At 38.9% G+C, this 27822-nt stretch overlaps 3 protein-coding genes and 1 long non-coding RNA gene across 6 annotated transcripts; 2 read left to right on the top strand and 2 right to left on the bottom strand.

The window, feature by feature from the left end:
• Positions 1-4436: 4436 nt before the first annotated feature.
• LOC148742812 (uncharacterized) lies at positions 4437-8412 on the bottom strand. Of its 2 annotated transcripts, XR_016001273.1 has the most exons (3): positions 8278-8412; positions 6851-6893; positions 4437-4594 (listed from the first exon to the last, which is right to left on the bottom strand). XR_016001273.1 is itself a non-coding variant. In XM_088760190.1 (2 exons), exon 2 carries the CDS (start codon positions 6427-6429, stop codon positions 5224-5226), a length of 1206 nt encoding a protein of 401 aa, XP_088616316.1. In that variant the 5' UTR covers positions 6430-6893; positions 8278-8412; the 3' UTR covers positions 4607-5223. The 2 variants fall into 2 exon arrangements, 1 of the variants encoding a protein (XP_088616316.1); XM_088760190.1 differs by lacking the exon at positions 4437-4594 and having other exon boundaries at positions 4607-6893.
• Positions 7201-8613, top strand: LOC111340129 (uncharacterized). Its single transcript, XR_016001275.1, has 3 exons — positions 7201-7358; positions 7556-7628; positions 8302-8613. It is a non-coding gene; the product is annotated as an uncharacterized LOC111340129 (long non-coding RNA).
• An 819-nt stretch (positions 8614-9432) lies between these two features.
• Positions 9433-16061, bottom strand: LOC148742811 (uncharacterized). Its single transcript, XM_088760198.1, has 2 exons — positions 11790-16061; positions 9433-11463 (listed from the first exon to the last, which is right to left on the bottom strand). The coding sequence occupies exon 1, from the start codon at positions 14408-14410 to the stop codon at positions 13613-13615; it is 798 nt and encodes a 265-aa protein (XP_088616324.1). The 5' UTR covers positions 14411-16061; the 3' UTR covers positions 9433-11463; positions 11790-13612.
• Positions 16062-18478: 2417 nt separating this feature from the next.
• On the top strand, positions 18479-26625 carry LOC111340130 (acid-sensing ion channel 2). Of its 2 annotated transcripts, XM_022946917.2 has the most exons (7): positions 19299-19446; positions 19555-20569; positions 23384-23531; positions 23964-24029; positions 24561-24750; positions 25056-25147; positions 25334-26625. In XM_022946917.2, the coding sequence occupies exons 2-7, from the start codon at positions 19640-19642 to the stop codon at positions 25465-25467; spliced, it is 1560 nt and encodes a 519-aa protein (XP_022802652.1). In that variant the 5' UTR covers positions 19299-19446; positions 19555-19639; the 3' UTR covers positions 25468-26625. The 2 variants fall into 2 exon arrangements, with proteins under 2 accessions (XP_088616288.1, XP_022802652.1); XM_088760162.1 differs by having other exon boundaries at positions 18479-20569.
• Positions 26626-27822: the final 1197 nt, after the last annotated feature.

The following is a 27822-nucleotide window of genomic DNA, read 5'->3' as shown; positions in this document are numbered from 1 at the left end:
CTTTCGTGTAATAAAATTCTAATCTGTGAAGCACTACTTGGTGTCAGATAAAGATATTTCAATTCTGGGGCAAGTAAAGACAGGAGAGGCACAGCAATTCTCGTATACCTTACCTTTCGCGTGTTCAAATCGCCCGCCATTTTAAATTTGACCCGTGCAAGTCAACGGTGAGTGACAAATGAGTTCATTTTGCTTGAGTTGATCGCCACAATCGGGACGCTGGTTCGCTTGTTCACCAGCATTGTGTTGCTATGTGGTATCCAAGCACATGAATAAGTCCGACAAAGAGCCTATTTGTGGGAGAACAAAACAGATTCCATCAACTATACCTCGAACTCATGAAATCGTTCTTGTCATTTGTAAATTACTTTCAAGACATTCGCGATACACAAACATCATTCACACTTTTTAACTCGTCTCGTTTCTTACGTATTGACTTAATCCCTCCGCCATCTTGAATCCCCTTTGTTCTCATTGTTTTAGACGCCATCTTGAAAATATCGTTATTTTTAAATTATATGCAAAAAAAACTCTCCTACGCATTATCAATCCCTAAAACCCTCATACACCTACACGATAGAATATATTAGTAAACCACACCCTAAAGAAACACCGTGAACCTACACAGTATGAATATATTATCTCTATCTCAAAAACACCCTCATACACCAACACGGTATGAATTAATTAACTCGGACGAGTTGACTCGGTCCAAGACCTTAAAGGAATACCCAAAGTCACCCCCTATTCTACTACAATGTATTCGTACAAATCAAAAATTGTTTAAAATGTGGAGTGCCTCTCGATCCACCTCGTCTTGCACAAATCTTTCAGCTTGCGCTTCGTTTTCTCTGGGGATAGGGCGTCAATTACGGTCGTTAAGAATTTCTGTCGCTTTGGTGAGTTGTCAAAAAAACGGAACAATTCATGGCAAGAATCCATGTTCTGAATTGAATGTATTTTGCAAGCATGGCATATAACAAGGTTCATCGAATGAAGGCAGCAACCTTGATACTCTGCATCAGGTGCGTCCTTGACTTGCTCAGTTTGAACTCCTTTTTATCTGAACTCATTGACGCAGTTGTGTCGTATGCTTGACCACGGCACTTTCTAATGTCAATTGCATGCTTCTGTAAGTTGTTTCTGATTGCAGTAGCAATGGCTGAACCAGTCGTTCTTGTTAGATCACACGTATCTATCAGAACCTCGCGCTTTATTGGGTTGGATGGGTCAGCAATGAGGTCAAGCAGGTGGAGACAGACTGACAACACTTCACGACCCTGAGAAGTCGTTTCGTTGGCAATCAGTGAGAAGTGAGGATTCTTCTCAAAGCATTTTCTTTAAAAAATTTTCACGAATTGTGTCAGCAATAACTCCAATTACCTCATTTTGGACAGTTTAGCTCGTATACTGTGCATTTTGTGGTCCCGAAATGCAATGTTCCTTAAGTACAGGGTTGCTCTCTGCCAGAAGACGAAGGATAGCGATAAAATTACCTTCATTCGATGCTGGAGGCTCTGCAAACTGCACTTGATTGTCTCGGTGTCCGCGCAAAGGAATTTGCAGCTTTGTACACAACAGCACGGCATCTACGATAGAAGGCAATATTGCTCTATTTGCTTGGGCATTTCTCATGGCAATTGTTTTAATCTGCATGTCAATCCGTCTTTCAATGTTTGCCAGTTTGGCTCTCGCACAAGTATCACGGTCTAAAGATCTCGTGTGGTATTAATTGGTTTTATGGCTATCGAGTTTCTCTTTAGATTTGTTATAGTTTCTGAAAGGAGTTTTCACAAAGGTCCCAAATGCTTCTTTCTTTTCGTCTGTTAAGAATAAGAGGCATGACACACACCAGCCGCCTTTTAACTCATCGTGAGCGCTATAGGCTAGCCATCTGCGTTGATCAAGCCATCTTGTTTGGATTGTTATTTGTTTCCTGGTTTTCAGCCGTTGAGTGTCAACAGCAGAGGAAGCTGCTGGCTGCCAACAGTTGTCAAGAAACTGTATTTTTTCGGCGTCACTTAATTTAACTGATTTTTTAGCGATTCTGCGAACGTCATAGGGTACAACTAATGGTGAGGCATGTGATTCAACTTGCTTTGCAAGACCGCATGTGTTATCTTCAACGTCTAGCAAAAGGGGGAAAAAAAAAAAAACCTATATAAATTAACGTTCGTAACCTTCGGCTCTCATTATAAAGCCTAGGTACGACAGTTGAATTTCAGAGAATTTAATTCGCGGCACTAAATTATAAAATTGTCATAGGTAGGCTCCCATGTACCCAAGAGACAAATTTCGTATGTGGCCATTACCGAACGACATAGGTGGAAGTGTGCCTGTACCTGAAGCGTTAGAACTAGAAAACGATTTTATTCGACTAACACAATCTGTTGAAGAAGTATATCTTATTAACCAAGCGCGAGGGCCGTACTGGGAGGATATCGACCCGAGGTCTTTACAGTACGGACCTCACTGCGCTCGGTCTGTACAAAAAAGACTGAGGGCCGATATTCTTCCAGTACAGTCCCGAGCAAGCTTGGTTGATAAGAGATTTATTATACGACTGAAGTTCAAAGGGATACAAGTGCGGTATCATTCGGGACAGTGCCCGGTCCAATACTGAGAGGATATTGACCGGCAATAGAGGATATTGACCGGCAATAGAGCATTTTGATTGGTTGGTTTTAGTTATTGGCCCTCTGACTTCCCGAGTCGTGTAATAAAATACATTATACAAGGTCCGAATTAAAACACAACACTTTAATAGTATTCGGATTTATTCCAAGTTACTACAAATCTAATTCTTCCTGCTCCTCTACATATAGATAGTTTGGCAGGTTCGCTCTTTCCCATTGAGACATGAGGCATTTTCCAATTTGTATTATAACATAACCAAAGTAAAGCACGCGCTCTGATGGGTCAATTTAGTGTCCCCCATTTGCCCATGGGTGTACGCTGCTTACGTGAGCAAATGCAAAGACTATTTTTCCGCGCGCGCTTGTTTTTTCTGATCACGTAAGATTTGTTAAATAAAAGGGAACTCTTTAGCTACAATGTATCAATGTTATGTTATAAAACAAATGGTAAACACCACAGCGTACACTATTGAGTTATGGATGCCCTTGGGAGGTTTGCTAAGCACTCAAGAAGTTAGAGTCGCTCTCGGCTATCGCCTCGAGCGACTCTTACGCTTCTTTCGTGCTTAGCAACCTCCCGCGTGCATCCATAACTCAATAGTGTACGCTGTGGTGTTTACCATTTGTTAACGTCTTCATACTGTCTCATCAGCTCTATCCAAACAGTTGGGGGGGGGGGGGACCCCATGTTGGAGTCACAGCAAACTTATTTAGCTGGTTTGTTTGTAACATAACCCTGGCCGTTTGAAGCGTAAACTTACAGATCCATTTAGCCTTGAATACTTTAAGACATTTGAGGATTTTACACACCTCAACTAAAGCTGAAATGTGCTCATCTTCACTGAGCTGAATGCAATCAGAAATATTACGGGCTACAAGCGTTTTACGCTGCTTAAGGTTACTTTGCACTTTCAAGGGTGTCTAGCGTGCAAGCGATGTAGCGCGCCCGGTTTAAACTGTAGATGTCTAAACCCCTATATCAAATTAAAGTTTATAGGACTGGCTATCAGGCTATACCAAAAATTTTGAAAAATAAATTAATTGTCCAATTTTTCACCACTTCTAAATGCGAGGCCCGAATCATCTTTTAAGAGCTACAAGTCAAAGGGATTTTGTTCGATTGCTCTCAAATTTTGACATTAGCTAGTTTTACATGTAAACAACAAAAACATGTCTCCAAATTTTTTATTTCTAAATACTTTTTTTTCAAGAACGATTTTTTCTACGATCACTCCACATTTTTTAAATCCTATTTCAAAAATGTTCTGTAACTCTTCACTGAAATTGAATATGGCAAATCGTAGACACGTTTTTTAGCGCTTTGGCCCCGGAAACGGAGGAACACATTAAATAAGCGTAAAACAAAATTCGCTTTAACATGTAACGTTCAAAAGGTGATTCGGGCGCTCGCATTTAGAAGTCGTGAAAAATTCGACAATGAACTTTTTTTCAAAATTTTTGGTATAGTCTGATAGCCAGTCCTATAAGCTTTAATTTGATATAGGAATTTAGATATCTACAGTTTAAACGGGATGCACTACATCGCTTGCACGCGAGACAACCCTGAAGGTGCACGGTAACCTTAAGGCACCTCACCATATTTACAGCATCAATGTTGGTACACCCATACAATTTGAGAACTTTCAAGGAATGCATGCATTTTATAAAATCTATTGTAGTGATAGATGTATTGAAAGATAAATCAAGAGTCTTTAAATTCACTCATAATTGGAGATTGTGCAAAGGTTGCTTGCAGCCTGAAGTATAATTACAATTGTACGAATAATAGGAGGCTAGATATAACAATGTAAATGCCTTTATTTTTGCTTCAATGACAGCGTTTTAAAGTTTACAACTATAAATAAACAGCTTAAATTCAAAACGAGGCCACCCTGCCATATCTGCCGGCACCCCTTAGAAACCTCGCCTTTTTGTGGAGCGTAACAACTGGTAACAATCTGTAAAGAAATTAGAACAAAAAATTTAAAAATGCATAAAGGGGGAGTGGCGGGAGGGAGGTACATTGTTATATCTCGCCTCCTATTACTCGTACAATTATAATTATACTTCAGGCTACAAGCAGCCTTTGCATAATTTCCAATTGTACATCATAATACTCATCTCTATATAACAATGTATTTTCAAAGCTTCAAGACCTCGGTTCAACTGCAGCACTAGCTAAAATAGAGCGGCCGACACTAGCATTCCAAACAGGACAATAATAAAACTTGTTGAAAGTGGACTCATTTGTCCAGTCAGCTGGACAAACTATTTCTGGAATAGAGATGCCTGCTCTCAGCACTGCAGAAGTAGCTTCTCCACCAGTGGAGTGAGGCCTGAATACTTTGTTATCAATTCCAGCTTCCAACAGACAGTTCTTAACCCAGTGAGACAGGGTAGCAGAACTCACAGGCTTATTAGGGTTATTCACTGAGAGGAATAACCTGTTTGGAGCAGCCACTGATTCTGGCCTAAAAGCCTGTGTTCGCCTTTCATACTCTTTAAGACACGAGCATGGGCAGAGGAACTCATTTTCTGGGAAACTAGAGTGAAAGGAGGTCTTCAAGGGTTATCCAACCCAAACCCCTTAAGTAAGTTCTGGGAGATTAAAAGAAACACCTTCTGGATGAAATCGTCTAAAACGTAAATCATGGGCAATTAATTCAGAGCCCCTCTCGGCAGAAGTAATCGCAAGCAAAAATGCCAATTTTTTGCTAAGTTGCTTTAACGATAGTTGCGCATTCGAACCCACACCTTCCAAATAACTCGTAACTATGTTAACATCCCATGTAGATTTGTATCTGCGTACTGGTGGACGGGAATTGAAAATCCCTTTTAGGAGCTGAACTACAAGGGGATGTTCCCCAACATTGTAACCTTCAATTTGTGGGTGTGTCGCAGACAAAGCTGAACGATACACGTTTAGAGTACGATACTCCAGGCCTGCCTCAAAGTGACTGGCTAGGAAGTTTAACACTGAACCTAAAGATGCTGAAAGAGGATTGACTTGTTCACGACACAAACAAGTCCACTTTCTCCAGGCTGAAGAATAAGTTTTTTCTGTCCTGGTTCTCCATACAGCCAGGAGCAGTCTTTGAGCTGGCAGTGAAACTGTTGTACCTTCATATCGACTCCTGACACTAGCCATGCGGCTAGTTGAAGGTGGGCAAGAGGGTGCAACTCGATCTCTCGTCTCAGTAGCCCTGGGAACGATGGGAGAAATAGGAGATTGTCTATTGTCATTTCTAACAAAAAGGGGTACCATGGTTGGGTTTTCCACACTGGAGTCACTATTGTCAACTGAGAGACTGACTGACACCGCCCTATCAGGGCAAACGGAGGGAATGCGTATCCCTTGAGCTGGCTCCAATCCAGAGTAAAGGCATCCACTGCCTCTGCCTGTGGATCTGGCTTCCAACTCACAAACCTGGGTAGTTGTGTTGTCAGTCTGCTTGCAAAAAAGATCTATTGTGAAGGGGCCCCATTTGTTGTTAATCCCTTGAAAGATGGATGGTTCCAGTTTCCAGTCGCTGGAATCTGGGTGAGCTCGGGATTCGAAATCGGCCACAAAGTTTAGCCACCCCGGCAAGTGGTGAGCTTCGACAGTGATAGACCGATTTAGACTCCATTGCCTGCGATCGTACTCTTGGATAAACCATAGATGCAGATCCATGATGGATGGCGAAAAATTATAACGTACTGAAATGTGTACTGACCAGTCTGAGTGAAATACGCGATTTATTTCAATAACCTTAACAATCAACTGATTCATGCAGTGGTTGAGGTATGTCATCTTTTGCTCCGATTTTAAGCATCAGCAAAGCTTTTCAATACACTGTTGATAGTAACACGTATTTCTTATTACTTCGGTTGCTTGGTTTTCCATCCTCAAAATTCGCTGAGCTACGAGGAACGTTTGAAAGCTTTCAGGGAAAACCCAAACAGGCAATTTCAAATTGATTCTTTTCCACAAGAAGTATTCTTTTCTACGAATGCCGGAAAACTAGGTATGCAACCAACGTCCAAAGAGTGCCCTTAATTGTCTATAATATAACTCCGACAATCATGGTGCGTAGGACAAGAGCACGAAATAGGGTGAGTGATAAAAATAACGTGAGCACAAGTCAATTAACTCCGTTGGTGTCTGATGCGTGGGAGTGTCTAAATTGGTTTTGCCTATTGTTTTAGTTTTTTATCACGAAGACTACACTTACCTTTTAAGACCGCTGTCACTCGCTTGGTCATCACTTTTGTTCTCTTGTTAGAGACAAAAGAATGGAAATCATGTCATTAAAATTGCTGCTTTTGAGCTCGTCACTTTTTAAACTACAATTAAACGCTTGATATCAAGACCAGCCAATAAATCGTTTCCGAAGTGCGTAACATCACGAATTATATTTCACACGAAATTCTTTATCTTAAAGTGGTGTAGATATCTCCATTAAAAAATGATGGGCTTATTCTTAGGATATTTAGTGGTCCAAAAAAGAATTAAAGTTTCGCTTTTGCACAATCTACGCATTTCCGGTCACGCAAATATTACCCCCTTGAATGTAAATTCACACAGCAAATATATCTGATTGGTTGAAAGGTTGACCTAAGTTTTCAACACCAATCAATATTTAACATAACCATGAATTGCTTCATTTAGGACGTGCTGTGCTCATAGGCAGCATTTTGTAAGCTGTTGCACTACAATTCACACCCAAACTTGCTTGAAAGGTATGTTTACGAACTTGATTGTTTGCGGAAAATATCTGATTAATCTGACTGAAATAATGCAATATTGCGATTCAAGTCAGTATCTTTTTACTGCCTTCCACGTAATTTCATGATCGATTCCGGCAGCCGCAAGAGCCCCAAGATAAAATGAGTGTAGTTAGTGTAAGTGAGCTATCGCGGTTTCCATAATGTTAAAGGTCGTTTTACAAGTTGGCAAAGACGAACCGAAATAAAGAGACGAAACTCCTTCAAGACCTTTATCTCAGCAAGGTACTGCCGTCCATTTTTGGCGAGAGTTGAGGTGCATTTGGCTGCGTTCAATATGATAAATATTGTTTTGTTTTGTTTGAATCTCTTGATTTTTCATATTTACTGCTTTTCACTCCTTGCCATGCAAGACTGACGTTATGATAATATGAGCAGAGAACAATTCACTGAATATTGAGACTAAAAAGCCTCAGGCAAGCGAGTGTTAAATTCGACTTGCCGAACCATTTCAGTTTGTGAACTTTAGCAGATTTTGAACTTTGATGGTTTGTGAACTTTCATGGTTTGACATTTTTGACATCTCTAGTCTTGTTCAACCAATCAGATTAATTGAACCATTTTGATTGGTTATTGTAGCCTGTTTAATGAGATTATAGTGCATGTTAACGACATTGTTGTTCGCTTTGGAAATAAAATTTGTTTTGAAAATTGATAGTTGTGCGTGGGGAATTTAACGGATTCGTAAACAAATGGGGAAGCCTTGCCTTTGCTCTGTTCCGTTATAAAGCACTTTGGAAGCGGCTAGATCACTCAAGAGGACACTTCTTTCGTGCTCTGGCGGCTTCCTGCGTGCTTTGAAACAGAACAGAGCACAGCCAAGGTTTCTCTATTTCTTTAATGTAGCCTTATATTTCGGAAGAATGTGTCCAACCTAGTGTTTTTCTTGCTTCCTCAGATGAAGTTCACTTTGATTTTGTTCCTCGTTTGTGTTGGAGTCGTTAGCGCAGCACCTGCAGAGAAGATAAGATTGCGGCGTTCCTTGAACTCGCCTTGGTCTTACGCCCTGCTGAGTTCCTCCAATGTGCAAGTAGACCCCAAGGCATCTACAGATAATTCATGCTGCAGATCAAATCTCCTGTGTTGTCCTGAAAAATAAATAAACGACGATTTTACGTTTCATTTACTTTACTGTTACTTTTTTAACCTCGCTGCAGCATTTATCTCTTGAAGTGTAACGTCACTCAAACATTAAATCCGAAAAAGATTATTCTGTACCTCCTGGGGTGCTCATCACGAAATGAATATTTTAAGATTGAAATTTATTTTACTTGGGAAATTACGGCTCACGGCCTCTTGGAGCCCCTCTGGGACATGGAAATGAGGCTGACCAAGAGCAACTTTTCAATTTCTGGGTTTTCTTTCGTATTGCTTACCTACTTTTGTATCTGTTTTTATTATAAACAAAAATCTGCAACTCTTCCTCTCTGTTTTGAAAAAGTAAATTTTGTAGTAAAACATATAAGGAGGGGTTGAAACACGCCATTCAATTTACTCAGTTTTAGGTGCTGTAAAGTCCCTGAAAAATACCATGGGTTCAGAAGCTTGTAGCACCGTTGGTTTGTCGAGTTAGAACAACTTGTTAGTTTTCTAAAAGAATATCTGTAATAAATTATTTGCAGCCGAAAAATCAGAGCTGGGAGATTTCAATGCACTCCTACACCACCTAGTAGAATATGATAAGGTTCGTGGACGTTTTAGTCGCAGCCTCTTTAGAAGCAGTCCGGTCCAAGTTGGTATAAGTCCACAATAAGAGGTGACATTGTTTAGAGAAATTAGATGCTGATCATTTTTAGGGGTCAATAAAGATAGTTATTTAGAATAAACCGCGATTTTTTTATGGTTTATTTATTTAGTCAGTCTAGCGAATTATGGCTTAGCCATTATGGTATATGAGCCAATATACCATAATCTAATATCTGTACATTGTAACATCCGATTTCTTGTTACAAAATAAAGTAGAAAAGATTTCTCTAATATCTTGGGGGCGTTTTTTTTTTTTAATAAGACAATTATTCCACTCGCGCTTGTTGGATATGAGTTGATTATAGCCAACTGGGCGCTACGCGCCTCGTTGGCTATCTATCATCTCATATCCAACACGCGCTCGTGGAATAATTGTTAAATATATGACTCAAGGCTTAGCTGTGTTTAACATGACAACCATCTAATAATCATATCACAAGTTACCATTGTGATGAATAAATCATAAGTAATATATCAAAAGTAACTTCAGATTGGATAAATATAATTCATGGCTTTAACCATTGTAATACAGCACAGCCATCTACTAAACATATTAGCTGTTGCCATTGTGATGACAGAATTATGAGTAAGATGAGTAGGTAGTTTCAGATTGAATAAATAAGATTAATGGCTTAGCAGTATAGCACAACGCAACCATCTACAAAATTATAAGATGTTACCATTGTAATGAAAAATGAAAAACTCACGAGTAATATATCAATAGTAACTTGAAATCGACGGTAACCTCAGCTTGAATAAACATGATTCATGGCTTAGCATTGCTATACAACACAGCCTGCTACTGAATGCTTACAATAGGTAAGATATCGATGATAACTTCAAATTGAATAAATGCCAATTATGGCCGAGCATTGCTATACAACAACTATCTACGGAATATATCATAAGTCTCTAAGATTGAATTAGAGATTTCACAAGTAAGATGGCAATAATGATGGCAACTGATTTTAATTGAATAATTATGATTCCTGGCTTAGCATTGTAATACAACACAGCCATTTATAGAGTATCTCAGATTTTTAGGTTGAATTGAACAAATTATAAGTATAAGGTATTGATATCAGCGTTAGATCGAATAAATACGATTCATGGCTTAGTAATGTAATACAAAACAGCCATCAACTAATGATATGAATTGTTTAGATTATATTAAACAGCTTGAGTGAGAAATCGATGATAACTTCAAATTTTAATCAAGTAGATACAATCTATGGTTTCGCCATGTTATACAAAAGGTCTCTCAACTGAATATGTGAAACATTTAGGTTGTAATGAGCAAATCTTAAGCAAGGTATTGATATCAGCGTTAGATTGAATAAATATGATTCATAGCTTAGGACTGTCAAACAAAACAACTATCCACTTAATTATAAAATCTCATCATTTTTAACAAATGACAAGTAAATAAGGAGTGACAAATAATCTGGCAGCCTATAGTTCGCCTGCTGTTCCGATCAGACCCAATATATCAAACACCTCCATACACTGCTACTTTTTCTGCATCTAACACTAACTTAACTGAAATTAAAATTACATCTGAATGAAGTATATAGAAGACTACTCAAAGGTTAACTGTAAAGAAGAAATCCTTACAGATTTATGTTACAGGTAAGCGTGTCCGCCTCGAGTCGGCAACTTTATACGACCCTCCAAAAATGGTCAGGAAACATTTTATATTTCAAAGTACACTCTCGCTACTGAAGTATGATCTGAATTAATACTATTGTAAAGAACAGAGATGGGCCTCTATAATAATTAAGTTATAACAGTTCAAGGCTTATCAACCGCGGAAGGAACGTAACATACTTTTGATTTCTAATAGTACATGTACAAAATGCCACATTTACTGCCAAACCTCAACCTAAACAATAAATTGGCGCGTAAACAAGTATCCCTAGCAACTAATAATTTAAAATGACTCATTTTATTACATTTAGCTTATCGAATTTTTAGCTGGTATGTATAGTAGGACACGGGCACATATTTTCACATAAAACAACAAGCTTATATTTTGATACTATTTAAGAAAACTACTGTTTCGGTATTTCAGAGTCACTATATGCGTCTTGATAGAACCAAACACATACTTAATCGATTTTAAAGTTAATTTCTTATGAATAAAATGGATTCATCTGAGAATACGATGTTATTGATTACACTCTCGTTTCTTTTATGCCGTCGAGCGCCTCGTAAAACTGATCAAAATCGCTGTCATCGTCAAACGTGGCCAACGGTGCTCTTGGAGAGTCTCGCCCGGAGGCTGCTGGCAGATTTTTATCTGTTTGGTTTTTATCTGTTACATAGTAATATGACCCAAAGATAAAAGAAGTCATTCAGTAACTTACTCTGTGTTAAATACTTACTCTCCTCTCAGACTTATTCATAGCGAGAATGTTATACAAAGTGGGGCACCGTAGTGTAAAAGCTCTTTCACTGTTTGAATAAACCACTTAACATAATTTAGCAAGGAAAACATGGTGACGAAATTTGAGAAACTAACAATTTGTGCAAGGTATGATGATGAGAGGTTGTTTACCATTAGTCCTCTAAATTGGTGAAAAGATCTCAATATATCAAAGTTATTATTTTTCAGAAGAAGCAGAAGGTTATTAAACATACCCTTACTCACAATAAACTGTTCGTCTTCCCCAGCTTAATGGCTTGTCAGGCTCATCTTCGACGTCATCTTCGTGCTGTTCTTCAGATTCTTCTTCTTGTTTTTCAGGTTCGTCTTTCTTCTCTGATGAATCCTCGTGTTTATCCTGTGGTTTTTCAACCTCTTCAGTCTCATCTCTTCAGGCTCTTCATGATTGGTGTGCTCTACGATTTTCTCATGCTCACTTTGATCTTTGGACTCGTCATTACTGTCATCGCTATCATCACTCTCTGGTTCTTGCTGAATTTGAAATATTAAGAAATAAGTTCAAAGATAAAAAGTGCACTGTGCCACGGGTGTTACCTCCTGTAGTACCAGCCACAGCATACCAGTTCCAATCAAAGGGTACGTTATAACATTTGTACCTGATTATTCAAGTCCTCGGAGAATGTGAGGGTAGGCCATCAGTAGAGACATGGCGTACTCGCCGCTTTTAGACGGCGCAACCAACACCGGTTTATGGAGATCCAATGCAGTGAATAAATTTGTCATATAGCCCAAAATATCATCCCGTGAGTAAGGAATATTTTCATTGGCGGAATTCCCGTGTCCTGGTAAATCCACAGCCAATGCTCTATGTCCTAATTCTGCTAAGATTTGAAAGGTTCCAATGTTGATCCCCACTGCAGAGGTCAGATCTATCCCGTGCAGGAATAACACTGTTCCTTTTTCGTTATCCCGGTTTTTCGGCCATGCCTCCCTATAAAATGTTTTCCTCGCAGGCGCGGATCATTGTTCAAATCAGAAGTCCATTTCTGATTGGATTATGCGAACACGAGATGATGGATCGGAACTATTTCAATATGGCGTCAGACATGGGGGAAAAGGTGAGTTCGAGTGTTGTGTAGAACTTCTTGTAAATTTTGCAAATGGAATGTTATCTAGAGCTTTTTTTCTGCTATGTTGACGAACTTGTGGAAGTTCTTGTGTGTATTCATGGTCGAAAAAAATAGTTTACGGGCGAAGCCAACGCAAAACTTTTTATTTCGTTAATATTTGCGATCGACTGTTTTCGCGGTGTTTTTACATTGCAGCTTGTTTATTTTCAGGATTCCACGTCAAATAGAACAATTTTCATGGACTTCAGAAATGGACTTCTAATTTGAACAATGATCCGCGTCTTTTCAAAACGGATACGGCTATCGGGTTCAATATTCAAATAATCAATCCATTATTGCATTCACGAAACGGCTAGCGGGCTCAATAATCAAATAATCAATTCATTATTGCATACTTGAAATGACTGGCGGGTTCAATATCCAAATTATCAATTCATTAATGTAATCTTGAGGGGTACGCTTCACTTAGTTTGACTGTAAAGAAAGGCCTAAACTGTTTAAAACGACTTTACAAATGGAAGGTTGAAATTCTATTTTAGTGGTAGCATACCTTTATCGGCTTGTGCAACTGTTACTGGGAACTTTGGGGTGGAACATAGTTCTGACCTGGTTGAGCAGCTGGGAACCTTCCCCTGCTCCGGCCTCTGCCTCTGAAATATGAGCTTCTCCCTCTTGTTGGGAAGCTTGGTAGGTGATAGGACCATTTTCCAGAAAACTGACCCCCTCGCACTGGCCTGAATTAGGAGGAGGTCCCTCTTCGAAAAAACTGCATGTTTGGCTTCTTAGGGGCTGCTTTAGAAAGGATCTTCGCCATTTCATTCCTTTTCTTCACCTTTTCTTCAAAGTATGGACCAAATAAATTTTTGCCTGCCTCTGGGAATGGTTCAGAAGCTAATGAGCTCATCTGAGGGTTCAGTTTTTCCAACACCTGTTTTCGTCTATGAACTTTATACTGAGCATTGACAGATCCCAGTAGAGTAAGGGCCTTGGACAAACCATGTATACAGGCCACCAACATCTTGTGTGGATAGAATAACAAAGGCCGGATTATCCTCGCTTTCATGCCAGTTAGAGATGTGTTCAAAAGCCATGCTTACTGAGCCAACAATGTCCAAGAACTGATCTTGGAATTTTTTAGCTTCTTTGTCAACTCCTTTCGCACCAGTAACAAAAGAGCTTAAATAGTCGTCAAGCACTGGAGTAAATACTGACTCAACATTGGGAAGAGGAAAATCTTTTGTGATTTGTTTCCTGTCGTACACAGACAGCGGTTTACCAGCAAACATAACGTCCAGAAAGCTAGACAGTTCCTCGGACGCCTCCCAACGTCCAGCGGGATGTGTAAGATCCTCACTGACATCTTCGTTCGCCTCTGACACTTCTGTTTTCTTCGAAGGTGGGTCACTGATTTCAACTTGACCATCGTTTAAGCCTTGTGTTGACCCGGCGGCTAACCGGACAGCTACAGAATCATTTGAGCCTTGTGTTGACCCGGCGGCTAATCGGGGAAGAGAAATTGAACTAATGTTCAAAGTTTGTGAACTCGAGGCAGTTCCCTCGAGGTTTTTCTTGGCAAGCGTTTCGTGAATCATAGTGGGCAGCATGGCTGCTAATTGGCTCTGAATCGCTTTGGAAATAACCTCTGCTGTATTATCTTTTTCAGAATTCATGGATTTACCTTGAGATGACTCAGGATTCTGGTCTATTACTTGGATATCTGCTTCAATTCCACCCGTTGCTGCCATGTTGAGCGAAGCAAAAAGGCGAGGTTTCTAAGGGCTGCCGGCAGATATGGCAGGGTGGGCCCGTTTTGAATTTAAGCCGTTTATTTATAGTTGTAAGCTTTAAAACGCTGTCATTGAAGCAAAAATAAAGGCATTTACATTGTTATATCGAGACGAGTATTATGATGTACAATCCAAGAGTGTTCTCAATGTACAAATCCAGATTATTGTAATGTACACGTTTTTGCGAACATCTCAGTCCGAGATGTTGAAAATGCTTGGCATGCTTCACTATAGTTGACTGAAAACTCTCCATGCTAAATTCGACATCGGTTTGCAATGTCTTCCAGATTTCACCAGAACACTGTATTACAGGATGAAATCGTTTGCAAACAAGTCCTATTCCCCTCACAGACTCCGGGACAGTAAGATACTGGCATATTTGTACTAAGATTTCAGGTGAAGTTCATGCAAAAAGACACCTGGTAGAGAGAATCAGATAAAACTAAGATTGGCATTAGCTTATCGCCGGCCTAATGACCTAAACTATCTTCTACACTTTCTTTGCTGAAATGACAACCCGACAGAAAAACTTTCGTTTGCAGCGTTTTAGGGTTTTATAAATGACGTCGATGTGAAATAGTAGGTACGTTCCGATTTTTATACTACTTGTCTAACCTGCAGTATGACAGACCAGGGTGAAGATTTCAAATGTTCGTTCTTGAGTTTGGTTTGCAATAAACATAAGCCCGTGGTGGTCAGAGAAACAATAACTTCAAAAATTCCTTACACAACGATAAATTAAGAACATTCCGGACTTGTAAATATCGTCAATTTACTCTTCTTACATGCTACTTACCACAATTGGAAACCAGTGATGTCTTAGCAGGAGGCTCTCTGGTAAGGGTTTCACTATCGCCAGTTAAATTGGAAGGCTTGTCACTATAAACAAAATTAAAAAATGTGCCATTTCATTCCGACAAGGAAAATAATTTTAACTTTCACTTGCACAAAGAAACACGAGCAAAAAATCATAAAGACTTACCGCTTCTTCGGGTAAAACGTTTTAATTGAACGCTGCATTCCGGTAAACTAGACTGTGCAAAGCAGTAATCAAAAATGGTGGAAAACAGTAAAGCAAGATGGATCCCAAAAAGTAACATGGCGGGAAAGAACCCAAAAACGAGGCTCAATTTTTCGCGTTGCCTCCGGCCTACTATCATTTCCGTTTTCGGCCTTGCTGGCTTCCCAAGGCTTTTGGTACCCACGTATTTCTATATTTTTTGGGACCCGTATATGTATCTCCTTTTTTTCACATATTAGATTTTTATGGTGGGCTTCTCCGAAGGGGGGTTGGCTAGCCACCCAATCCAACCCTCCTGGATCCGCCCCTGTGGCTAGCACATCCTTTCCGTTTGAGGGTTTGCTCTTGCCAAATTAAATTGCATTCAAAGCACTCCTTACACGGCAATATTCTGAATAAAGAGTCCAATATCTCCATGTCGACTTAACGGAAGCCTGTAATGGATGGATCTGTACTTGGTACTTTACGATCAGGCGATTTGGACTGCTTTCGGAGTAGAATTTTTCGAGGAGAGGCAGAGTTGCTGAAGTCTGTGTCCGCGTTTATGTTTCTTCTTTGAATGCTAATTTCTATAAAATCTACGCTTTTTAGAATATCCGGGCTTTCGGCATGATTAACAAATTACACAGATAAATTTTCGTAAAAGCTTGATTGTGAAATATGAAAAGCACATGGACGAGACCATAAAAGCTTGCCCACTCATTTATGCCTAGTTCAAATGCCCCAGACAAGGCAGATAAAGACTGTTCTTTCAGGGAGGGGTGGCAGGCTAATTTTGATTTGGTTCGGTAAACTGAGACTTGGCATTTTTCATTGGTTTTCGATGTAAATAAACCGTTATCATGGTCGTGGCTATGGAGAAAATGCATACCCTTCAAGGAATTTCGCTTAAATTCACTTTCGCATCGCGAATTGCTGCAAAAACAGAGCTAGGAATGAAAGAGCAATACCTAAGGATAGAAAATATAGTGAAATTGGAAATGAACAATTTCCATTAAAAAAATGCGAAATTTTGAGAGGAAGACCTCCGTAACTCAGAGGAATAATTAACTTTGATTGCATTTGACTTTAGGATAGATAGGATACTTCTCAGAAACGAAGCTGACCCGCTCTGTAAATCTGGTCTCGATATCATGTTGAAAATTTCGCGGTGTTTGCACGGCGTAAGGAGTCTAGGGAGAGCTCGAATCCCTATTTAGGATGGCAAACCGTTCGTTAAGTATGGCAGATAAATTGGGGATGACTTTATTGGGGAGAACTTTGTTGGGAATGGTGGTTTAACTGTTGTTTCTTGGAATCATAAGAACATCGGCTTTTAATAAAAATAACTTTATATTCTCATTATATTCTGGACAGTATATCCACCAGTACACCAAATTATTACTTTGAGTTATTCGGTTTAGAATCAATTAGGTAGGGTGTGACGAGGCTAAAGGCCCGTTTAAACGGTTTCAACATTTGACCAACATTCGTTCAACAAAAGTTGAACGGATGTTGAGCAAATGTTGGACGCAAAAACAAAGTTGTTCGGAGGCCTTTCAAAGGCCTTGCAAAGAAAAAGTTGAATCGATGTGGAATGAAAGTTTAAACCGATTTAAACTTGATTGAACGCGCTTTCAACATTTTTTACGTTTTCAACAATGTTGGACGACCTGTTTAAACGCACCAAACATTTGTTCCAACAAAGTGTTCAATGCCTGTTGAAGCAAATGTTGAAACCGTTTAAACGGCCTTAACTAAGCGTTTGCCCTTGGTGTACTGCTAGCTGTCCAAACGCGCGGCTTGACATGTGGTCGTTACTCTTTGAAATATTGAATTGCTGCAAGTGTTGAAATTGCGTCGTCATTTTTGACATACATGTTTAAACAGTGAAAGAGTAAAGGTTTTTGTTGTTAATGGGCGATCAGTTGAGTTTATTTTTAGGCCGGTTATATTTTCGCTTGAAAATTTGATGACCTCGCGGCTGATCCATCTTTCATGAGGCAATTATTTCGACATATCTCCTATGAATATCTATTGCTTAGTGACCAGAGTAATAAGTAATAATAATTTTTGTCACATTTTACTTTCCAATTATGTGAGATCATCTTTACTCCGAAATTACCTGGTTAAACTTTTTGTCTTTATCGTAAAGCCTTAGCTAGAGCTTAAACGGACTATGAAGTACTTTTTCCCAAGTTTAGTCCGAACATTTTCTTAAGAAACATTTTCCTTCATGACACTGACAGAGCAAAGGCTGATACTTTTATTACTCTTTTTTTACAACAAAAGGTTTTTTGTTCGTTTAGCTGTCATTGTAATCACGGAAAGGGCGATAGTGGTCCGTCGCCAAACTAATATCGGCAACTTCGATGTAAAGTTTTTAGACTCTCATTATTTACCAATACTTTGAATCAGAACCAACGGAGGATCATTAAGTTGGAGTTCTATGTTAGTTATAGCCGTCCTCGTTTTCTTTTGTAATTTCAATTTCCTTAGGGTTCAAAAGATATTATTTAAGCATTGATAAACTCGATGCGGATGTATAGATGTAACAGCGATAAAAATGTGTCGTTGTACGCTGCAGGGGGTTTACCGAGAGTAATTTTTGCGCGGGAAATATTCTGTATTTAAAAAGGTGACTAAATTAACCAGAACTGAGAAGTAGTTTTTCTTGTTATTTAATCAATTTTCTGTCAAATGGCTCTAAATTTTTTTCTATTCCTATCAAATTTCGCCCAGGAAATGGAACTGAACGATGTTTGAATGCGAGAACCTGCTTTAATCGGCGGAGCGAGGCTGGTAACTCATTAGGCCATCACAACGGGGAGCCCGAGTCATCGTGAAGCTTCGCTTGTTGTGTCAAATCCCTTGTTGGCATCTACGGGGTTCTTTTCGTCGGTTTCAAGGAGAATGAACATAACCGCAGTTACCTAAATGCGGTGTGAAGGCCCTTAACAGAAAATCAAACTAACAGCGTTTTTCTTTCCTTTTCTTTTTTTTTTCTCCTAGAGCAAAGACACCAAAAACCAATTAGGAACATGTTTGTGGTGGTGCTTTGAAAAGTCAGGATATACATTGAATAAATTTAAATTTGTGTGAAACACTTTTCTTTGTGTTCGTGTGAAATTCCGATTTCGCCGGAACTCGAGTTTTGATTTAGACTCAAAATGTAATTTACAGTTTTCGTTAATTCGATTATGAGTGCAATAAATCATTTCAATTTTCCCAGAAGAAGCTCGAGGATTAACGCATTGATAGAAGTCCCTCTGAATGAGGATACGATAATACCAAAAGCGAACTCGCGCACAACAGATAAAGCAAGAATTTCAAAATAATCCGTGTAACAATCGAAAACGATATATCTGTTTTTGGCGGAAAGGCTTAAATAAGTATAGACGGACAAATTCTCTTTCTTAGTTAAAGCGCGATGATGATTTTACCCAAGGAGACAACAAACATTAGGGAGCTTTATTTTTCTGGAACATAGCGGGAAAGTGAGAGGATTTGTATATTAGTTTTGATCCAGACGTTACTTGGCCCAATTAAAAGCGAGTCAGTAGACTTGCTTTGTTTGCATGAAGGTTGAAGATTGTCTCTGTCGCAAACTTTATCCCCAACAGGATGTTTTTAAAGCTCGTCGTCATAATCGTTTAAAAAGTGTGACTTTGGACTTAACGAGATTCTGCCTTTGCGAATAGTTCACATGAGCCTGTACCATCTTAAGTGAAGAAAAATTAACATACTTCGAACAACAGTGGTTCGGGAACAATGAAGATAGGTTGTGAGTGGCCGGCAATGGAATTATAATAGATAGCGTTCTGTTGTTGAATAATGAATAGCCGGAGCTCTCCTGAAAAGTGGCAGGTGTTCGCGTTGTAATAGGGAAACGTTGGTACTACATGTAAACAGTGACGTGCAAAAGATAAAAAGTAATTTTGGTTCAATCGAAAATTGGCGTGCTGTAACATTTTGAGATGTTATCTGTTGTTTTGTAAGTTTGAAGTGATTCTTTCCCGCTTCACTTTTTATCAATGTTTTGTTGTCAGCGCTGAGTCACCAAAGTTGCCTGTTCTTACGTTTGCCGTTGTAACAATCGCAGGTGAGCACGCTGGGAAGAATCCTGTTCCAATGTTTGCCGAGTGAATAATGCGTTTTAAAAGTGCAATGCACTCTACGGCAAGCAAATGACTTCGAAATTTTGTGCGTGTCAGTCACCATCGCATCGACGTAAAATCGCTGACGATACATTTTCCTTGGATGAGGATAAAGATCCCGAAGAACTTCAACCTCTGCCCAATGGGTTCTCTCACGAACATGAAAGCGAGAACGAGAATGACAGTGTACCATGTTTATCCGGTGACGAGGCCGAGACTACGCTTGAGGGTGATCGTCGAAGAAGAATAAAACGCGTTTGGGATTACTATCTGCGGCATAATACTCTTCATGGCTTGCACTACGTTTTCGACACGAAGTCAATTTGGCGCAAAGTTATCTGGATTGCGATACTGTTGAGCGCTGGTGGAGCGTTTATCAACGAGGTAAAAGCCAGTATAACTCAGTATTTCGAGTATCCGTTTAGTACACTCGCCACTGTTGACTACCCCAATAAGATGGTGCTTCCGGCAATTTCGATCTGCGATCTGAGAGACATCAGAAAAACTGTACTAGCCAGGTCAACATTTCAGGGGGAAACGAGCGCGAAAGGGAACTCAACCGAACATAATCCGGAACGTGTTATGGGTGATGTTCTGGAAGATGCTTTCTCGATCTTAGACGACATTTTAATTTCTTGCGTTTTGAAGCGAGGAGTTAACGAAAGTAAAGACGTCCCTTGTGATCGCGAAGACTTTACCTTGTTTCTGTCTTCGGATGGACACACATGTTACACACTAAATTATGGGGGAGGGAATAAGACATTTTTGGAAACAGATAATGTTGGGCTGAAGTACGGTTTACATCTGGTTTTGAACACGAAGCCTCTGGAGGAGGGAAAAACTTATGGCGGAAGCGGAGTCAAAGTTATTCTTCACCAGCAAGGAGAACTTCCTCTAAAGCGAGTGGGATTTCATGTTCCTCCTGGTTACGTGACGTTTGTGGATATGAAAATGGAAAAGGTATTTTATTTAGTCTTCTTCTGTCATGTTAAATTTCTATTATTTTGTTTTGGGTTTAGTCTGAACCCCCACAGCTTGCGTTCGAATTGTCGCAAATGTTGTAGTTCCTACAAGAGACAGGAATTTATATAATCGTTTCTCCCATGTAGTCGTGCATTGTGTAAGAGACTTCCTTGTATGGACGCCCAGGCGTTTTCAACTGTACTCTGTAAGGACTTGAGGAGTATTTTTTTTATAACCTGTAGTTTTTTTGTTTTTTTTTTTTTTTATGGAGCGAAGTGATTGTGCATCGTTATTACTTTTTAGATGAATGCATTAAAATCAGTTATTTTCTTATTCATCTCTCGAAGGTGGTAAATATTTTTCTTCTTCAATTCTTTTTTTATCATTGCGAGTTTGTTATTCAAACAATCAACTGACTTATTCACGTCACAACAACGAAACTGTAACTTTAATCGCAGAATTTTCGCGCAAGATATCAGGTCCAAGCAAACGATTCCTCGGTTGAATCTCGTTCCGTTCAACAACAATCTTTGTTAATGTATTGCGTGGGACGCTGTTTAAGGTATTTATTACTTTTCTCCGAATGTTGTGGTTCGTAATGGAATGACTTCCTATTTCAGCGAACGATCCCTTCTCACGCACGGAAGAAAAATGTCAGATATGTTTCTTATCAACAAAAGAAGCACGAGCTTAAAATAACACGCTGAGTGTTTTGAAGACGAGAACAAGGGAAATTATTTGGTTTTCTTAGCGCATCGGTTGGTCTACAGAAACAAATTAAACCATCAAATTCGAATGAATGGTAAATGTATTGTTAAAAGCCCTAGTTTGGGTTTTAGGGTTTTTATTTTTGGTCAAACAGTAAACCTGATTTCAGTGTAATGTCAGGGTCTATTTCTAGGCGGACTGGAAGTTTTACTTTTGGTTCTGAAAAAGAAGGAAAAGCTTTCGTGTCTCTATGTCGCAATTTGCCTTATCGCAGCTAGTTTTTTATTTATATGCAAGCGTGCATCCTAAATTTACGAATGCACGATCTGCTTTGAATGACGCATTTTACAAACATCGCTTAACCGCAACATTAATATTTTACGATGTATGTTGAAATCTGTGGCGACATTTTTGCGCATGCAAATTCCTTTAACCGGCTCGCCGCTATTTTAGTAAGAATCTTTATCAGCAATTTAAGCTAAGTGTGCCATTTTCGGAGACTCCATCAAATTCTGCCTTAATTGGACCGAGAACGAAATTTGTATGTGCCATTACAATACAATCCCTAAGAGACCAGGTTCTGCCTATTTTTTTTCTTCTCGTAAAATTAACCAAAGCTTTTTCAATACCGTGGTACATCATCGAAAGTGGTAATTGCAAGGTACCGTAGGTACAGCAAAAATAGTCAGTAATAAACGTATTGTTTTTGTATGATATTTATTTGTCCAGAAATGACACAATTTGGTTGCAGTCTTTCAAGGGATCTTTGAACAAGAGGGCTCTTTTCTATTTTAGAATTAATATATTTTTGGGATAGTTTTCCTCGATCTGAGTAACATCTTACTGCAATTACCGAAAGACTGAGATTTTAATACACAGTTGCAAATAATTCAAGGTACATTGACGAGGTTTTCCTTCTTTTTCTAAAGTATGTGAAAAATTGAAGTGTTCCTTTTTCGATGAATTTTGTTTTATCGTAGCTTAATTTTTGGTCTGTAAGTGCGCCTCTGTATGACTTCTGAATTGTTTCTCCGTAACGCAGAAAGCTGAAAATTCCCTGCTGATGAGTACTGAATTATTTTAAAGCGTGTTGACTCATATTTGTAAATTGAAGTAATTCGTTTACGCGGATAAAGATTAGAAATGTCTTCCGACTTTTTAATTCGCGATCCTAGCTTTTCACCTTTATCCATTAAGCCAATCTTCATAGAGTCATTTTTTTTTTTTTTTTCGGAAAATAAAAATTACTTCCAAAAGTGATGTTGAACCTTTATTTGCATAACACTGTTCGCGTTTTACCTCATTTCAAAATATTTCACTTAACAGCTAAAAAATTAACGAAAGCAATCTTATAATTCATTCTTTTCAACTAGAAAAATGGAAAAAGGTTTAAAAAATTGTGTTCAAGTTGCTTTTATCGTAGGGACTTTAAATGAAGTCCTTTTCTCCCAGGGTGGTAAATGAAGATGTTTATTTTTGTAAGATGTAAGAGCGACAAAGCACCAAACCTTGTAATCAAATTGTTTTGTAGCACCTTGACGTGTTTTCGAAATGCCTGTCGTTCTTCGCTTTTTTGTCTTTTTTTTTGTCGTTCTTTCACTGTCGTTGTGACGGACATATGGGGGGAGACGCATGTTAAGTCGAAAGAAAGCAAGGTATCTTTTATAGCAGGAAAGTTCCTAATGGCTGTGTAGTTGTTCAATGGCCTTTTTGAATGCAAGCTGAAGACAAGAGAATTTAAATGAAAATTCGCTGCTATGGTCTCTGCAATGTAAGCTTCTTTAACCAAAGTAAATTAAAGGGACACCTTCGCAGCGATGTGCTCCTCATTTGCTCTCCACTAGACACTTCCCGCGTCCCATGCCAACATTAGAGTAATACGTTTTTTTACAATGCAGCTTAGTGTCATTCATCTTTGTTGCCATATGAGTTGTTGCGTCCTAAGTAGGTACCCAAACTTTTTTTCCTGTGTTTGCCATGACACCCGTTTCGCTTCAAACCATTCTCAAGTAAGATCTGACTAGCTACACCACCAAACGATCAAGAAAGCCTTACAAAATGTGCTTATCGCAATCTTTTTGCCATTTCTTTGTCTCTTTTTAGCTTACAAATCTTCGTGATCCTTTTAGCACAAACTGTGGTGGAAAAACGTTGGACTATTTCCCCGCTTATTCCAGAAATAAATGTTTTCTGGAAGGATTGACAAAACACGTCTCCAACAAGTGTGGCTGTAGAGGTTGGTTCATGCCAGGTAAGCGAGCAATTCAGCTTCCGATTGCTGAAAATATATTATAGCCCTGAGTGATTTTTACTGTCCACTTAAAACTGCATTGCATGTGTATTTAGTACCATGTTTCACGACGGGTAAAAATGAGCAACGCTTGGCCAGAAAGAAAAGCTTAGCGAGCCATACTGCGTCTTTAGGTGCACCCAGAAGAAACACAACAAACGCATTTAACTATTATTTATAGAAACTTAGAGTTTGATGTGTTTGAAGACACTTTGAAATGAAGTTACAGCATTATACAGCAACTGCTTTGGATGAATTATTAAAGATCACCTTCCCTATTTTATCTCAATTGGCAAGGTAACACATAACAGCTCGATTGTCCCTGTGTGGTCGGAAGAGTAACTTGGCTGAGGCTCTTCCTTGAAAATTGTTAACCTCACTTTTTTTTTGTAGAAACGAAGAATAATTTTACTCTGTGTTCATTGAACAAGACCATAGATTGTATGTGGCCAGCTTGGGGTGAGCAGTCTTGTCCTTTAGAGATAGTTAATAAGAGATCGTTGAGTTAAGTTCTTTATCATCAAAAAGCTCCGACAAGATATTTCCTTGTCATCTCAAGAAAGACCCATCACAATATCGCCAGGGTAGAACTACTAAACAAAGCGTCACTAAACAAAACTAGATCGAAAATTTATCACCAATCAGATTAAGAGGAATGTCACAAACAAGCCAATGTGAATCGAGAGGGAAGATTTACTAACTTTGTTAAGAGCGGTAAAAAGCTAGTAATCAAGTTGCAATTGACATGAGTTGTGTTTGCGATTGGTTGAGGTTATAAGAATTCTTTAGGCCAATCACAGACTGTCACGCTGGAAACCAAAGCTATCCCACAATACTTGCAGCACTCCGTAACACAGCGAAATTTGTTTGTTTCTACCTAAGTTGCCATGTCTCATTGATCAGATTGTCAAATTGCAGAAAAGAAGTGCTCAATACCTGTAAGCTGTTTCCTGACCTCACATTTTCTTGTTGTTGGTTTTCTTTTCATAGAGGAATACGAATCCAAGATGAACAGCCCAGTTGATTGTCCAGTAGACTGCGAAAAGGTGTCATATGAAGCGCAGTTGTCTCAAACTCTTTACCTGCCACAGAAACTTGTTCCGGTAAAGCGAAAATACGAGAAACTCACACAAGGCAGAAACTTACCTAATGACACGGACGAAGTTATCAAATTTATGTTGTAAGTGTTCTTCTTTCAATGCTTCTGTTGGCTATTAAGATGATGGTCGAATGAAAAGAGATGTTATTCAACAATTGTCGCGAGCGTGGGATAAAGAAAAAATCTTAATGTATCACCAGGTCTCGAACCTTGACCTCTGCATCTTGCGGTCTGATTCACTCACACTTAGCGATAGAGAACTCAGGTTTGGATCTTTTCATATCCGAGATTCTCATGTTGCAAGCTCCCTGCACACGTCTGGGATCAGAAACTTTACTAAAAAGTTTCTCTGATAGCTATTAAGTTATTAAACTTTGTCTTTGCAGAGACTACTACGTGGTGTTAAAGTTCTTCTATAGCGAACTTAGAATTGATGTTTTTGAGCAAACCCCTTCTTATGGCTTTTTTAAGTTAGTAGGTAAGGAAATGTTTTTTTTTTTTGTGTGTGTGTGTGTGTGTGTGTGATAACATACTACCCATAAGGACAACAGAACAATTCCTCAACCACAAATCGCCAGCGACTGCTTGTAGAACAGTCAATGACGCCCATCATGAACGATGTACCCAACTTTTTTTGTCTAAGAGTGAGGTTTCTTTGTTGCAGGTGACGCTGGTGGCCAGCTTGGACTCGTGCTTGGTGCAAGTTTCATCACCTTGCTGGAGGTCGTTGATCTGTTTGTCATGGTCGTTGTTAGTTGGTTACGGTCAAAGTATCGCGATAAAAGCACGAACGTGTGATCAGTCTCTTCTATTTATCAGCCACTGTGTAGATATTTTCTGTTTCAATCTACAAATCGGCTGGCGGTAAAGGATTCTGTGGAGATATCTCTGTGGAGAGATGGAGGCAATTGGAGCATGTTAGGAATGGTGCATCAAGAGCACGCCGCAGATTTCCTGTTTAGATCCGTTGAGGTCTGCACAAACGCAAGCGTAAAGTGCAAGGAGTTGGCGGATGGGAGAGGAAAAAATGGTTACTTTATTTTTGGAATTGGATAGGGTAGAGGTGGCCTTAAAATTATTTTGATCGAGGTATTGTGGCATATGGATCATATATAATATCAAGTGAATGCCACTAATGACACCAAAAGCTGTCCCGTTGCTTAAACATTTTGAAAAAAATAACTCGCATTAGAGATAAATTAAGTGTCCCTCCAGAAATATTTCTTGAGGTAAAAAATTAGTGGGAAACTTTGTTAAGGAACCAAGACTGGCTTCTTCTGGTGTAACACGTCGACATGCCATGTCAATATACAACTGCCAGAACCAGTGAACTCAAAGTAAACGACAGACGGAGGAAAAAATTGCTAAATGTTGGCATTTAATAATTATGTATGATAAACGCAAGAGTTTTGATCGGGTTTTTAACTGTTCTGGTCCTACGGGACTTCATTTCGCCGTTCATTTTTTCATCAGGGTATTTTGTTTCTAAGGTTTTGGTTCTCTTCTGCAAGACATTCACTTAAGAACTGAAGAGTTCAGCCTCAAGCCAGACCATTCTAAATATCGCTCGGGAATACCGTCAAAATGTTTTAGTTGACATCAATTATTGTTTCTTAACAAGCTGGTTGAGTCGACCACGAAAAAATTAACATACTAGAAGAAACAGTTGAAGACTTACATTTTAAAAGTAAAATGCAATGTAAGTAACTGTAGAATAGGGGTAAATAAGGTCCTAAATATTCCTAAAAATTTCTAGAAATGGAGGAAACTTGTTCAAAGATAACTGTTATTGTAGCGCTGTAAGATTCGCGAGCCTAACAATATGAAGTAGAACCTACTGTTGCGGTGGTTTTTTAAATGTTATGATAAGGTGGACTGTCTAAAAGAAATACCTGCAGCAGACAAAATATTGTGATTAACTGATAAAATTGAATAAAATACTCTTTTTTCTGTAAAGGTTTCTCTGGTTGTGCTTCTAATCGAGATTCACTCCAAAATCCCTTGACTGGCTTCCCTATGCAAAACTCACAGTTATCTCTGAGGTAAGGAAAGTTTAAGCTGCCGCTTTCACTTTTTATTTTTTTCTATTTTTCTCAGAGATAGATGAAGGCAGCAGGGATAAAAACATGCAGGGTTTCTGGCGACTTTACTCGTTAGCATAGCAACCCTCTTTGCAAAAGACTAAGTTTTCAACTGCTGCTTTTTCAATTGGCCTGTGTCATTTTAGTGCATAATGAGATGGAAGTTCTAATTTTGATGTTTCGCAGCATGAAAACATTTTTGTTTCGTTATTTTCCACAAGAGATACAAATTATTAGCGTCAAACGTCGGCAATTTTAAGTCATCTTCTGATGAGTCGCTTAACTTTTTTTTTTTTTTTAATCCCATTTGCTGAACTTGTTTCAAGTGGAAATCACTAATTATTTTAGCCGAATGTCATTAAGTTGAGATTGAAAGAGCTTCGTATGAAAAATTAGTTTGAAGTAGCCATTTCTGACTAGGATCGCCGATGGAAGATTCCCGTTACCAGGAGTTTGTCATCTCCTTTTTTTCCCCTTGTGTTAATGAATAGGAAATGGCTTTCCATCATATTTCTCACCGGAGTCCTAATTTTTATTGTTTCAACTTTCCATGGAAATTTCTTGATTAATCGCTTGCGGTTGTTGCGCAAAATCGCGGCATACACACTGGGGAATGAATAATTCAAGATGGGTTATTTCCTAATAATATGGATTAAACGAATTATCTTTTTTTTTACCTGGAGTGGAGAAACAGAAGATTTAGACTTGATAACTTAGTCTAATGGTTGCAGTTTACATTCTTCCATCTCCACTCTAAAAACAACTGGAGAAGTAAATGATTTTGCAAGGGATAAAAATATTTTTGGACATGTTTTCGTAGAGTATGTTCAATTAGTTCAGAGATTCTTTTTCATATCGTAGCAACTACAGAAGTCTTTCTGAAATCTTATTCCTTCCTGTTTTGACAAATTTGATAAAAAAATTGCAAGTGAGGAAATATTCCCTATCATACCCGTGAATTTTGCTGGCAAATTTTATATATTCTCAATGATTTTCTTTGAAAATTAGAGGAAAAGAATCTCACACGACTATCTTTTGATTTTAGCGTCTCGTCTGTTGTTTTCGCGTCCTC

The sequence above is a fragment of the Stylophora pistillata genome, chromosome 1 (genome assembly GCF_964205215.1).
Source record: "Stylophora pistillata chromosome 1, jaStyPist1.2, whole genome shotgun sequence".
NCBI lineage: Eukaryota > Metazoa > Cnidaria > Anthozoa > Scleractinia > Pocilloporidae > Stylophora > Stylophora pistillata.
Note: the sequence above shows the minus strand (reverse complement) of the source record. Positions and strands in the feature narration are given on the sequence as shown.

Coding starts and splice junctions, on each gene's coding strand:
- LOC148742812 (XM_088760190.1), bottom strand. CDS start 6,429: ATGACATACCTCAACCACTGCATGAATCAGTTGATTGTTAAGGTTATT.
- LOC148742811 (XM_088760198.1), bottom strand. CDS start 14,410: ATGGCAGCAACGGGTGGAATTGAAGCAGATATCCAAGTAATAGACCAG.
- LOC111340130 (XM_088760162.1), top strand. CDS start 19,640: ATGACTTCGAAATTTTGTGCGTGTCAGTCACCATCGCATCGACGTAAA. Junction 20,570..23,383: donor TGGATATGAAAATGGAAAAG/GTATTTTATTTA, acceptor GTCTCTTTTTAG/CTTACAAATCTTCGTGATCC. Junction 25,148..25,333: donor TGGCTTTTTTAAGTTAGTAG/GTAAGGAAATGT, acceptor TCTTTGTTGCAG/GTGACGCTGGTGGCCAGCTT.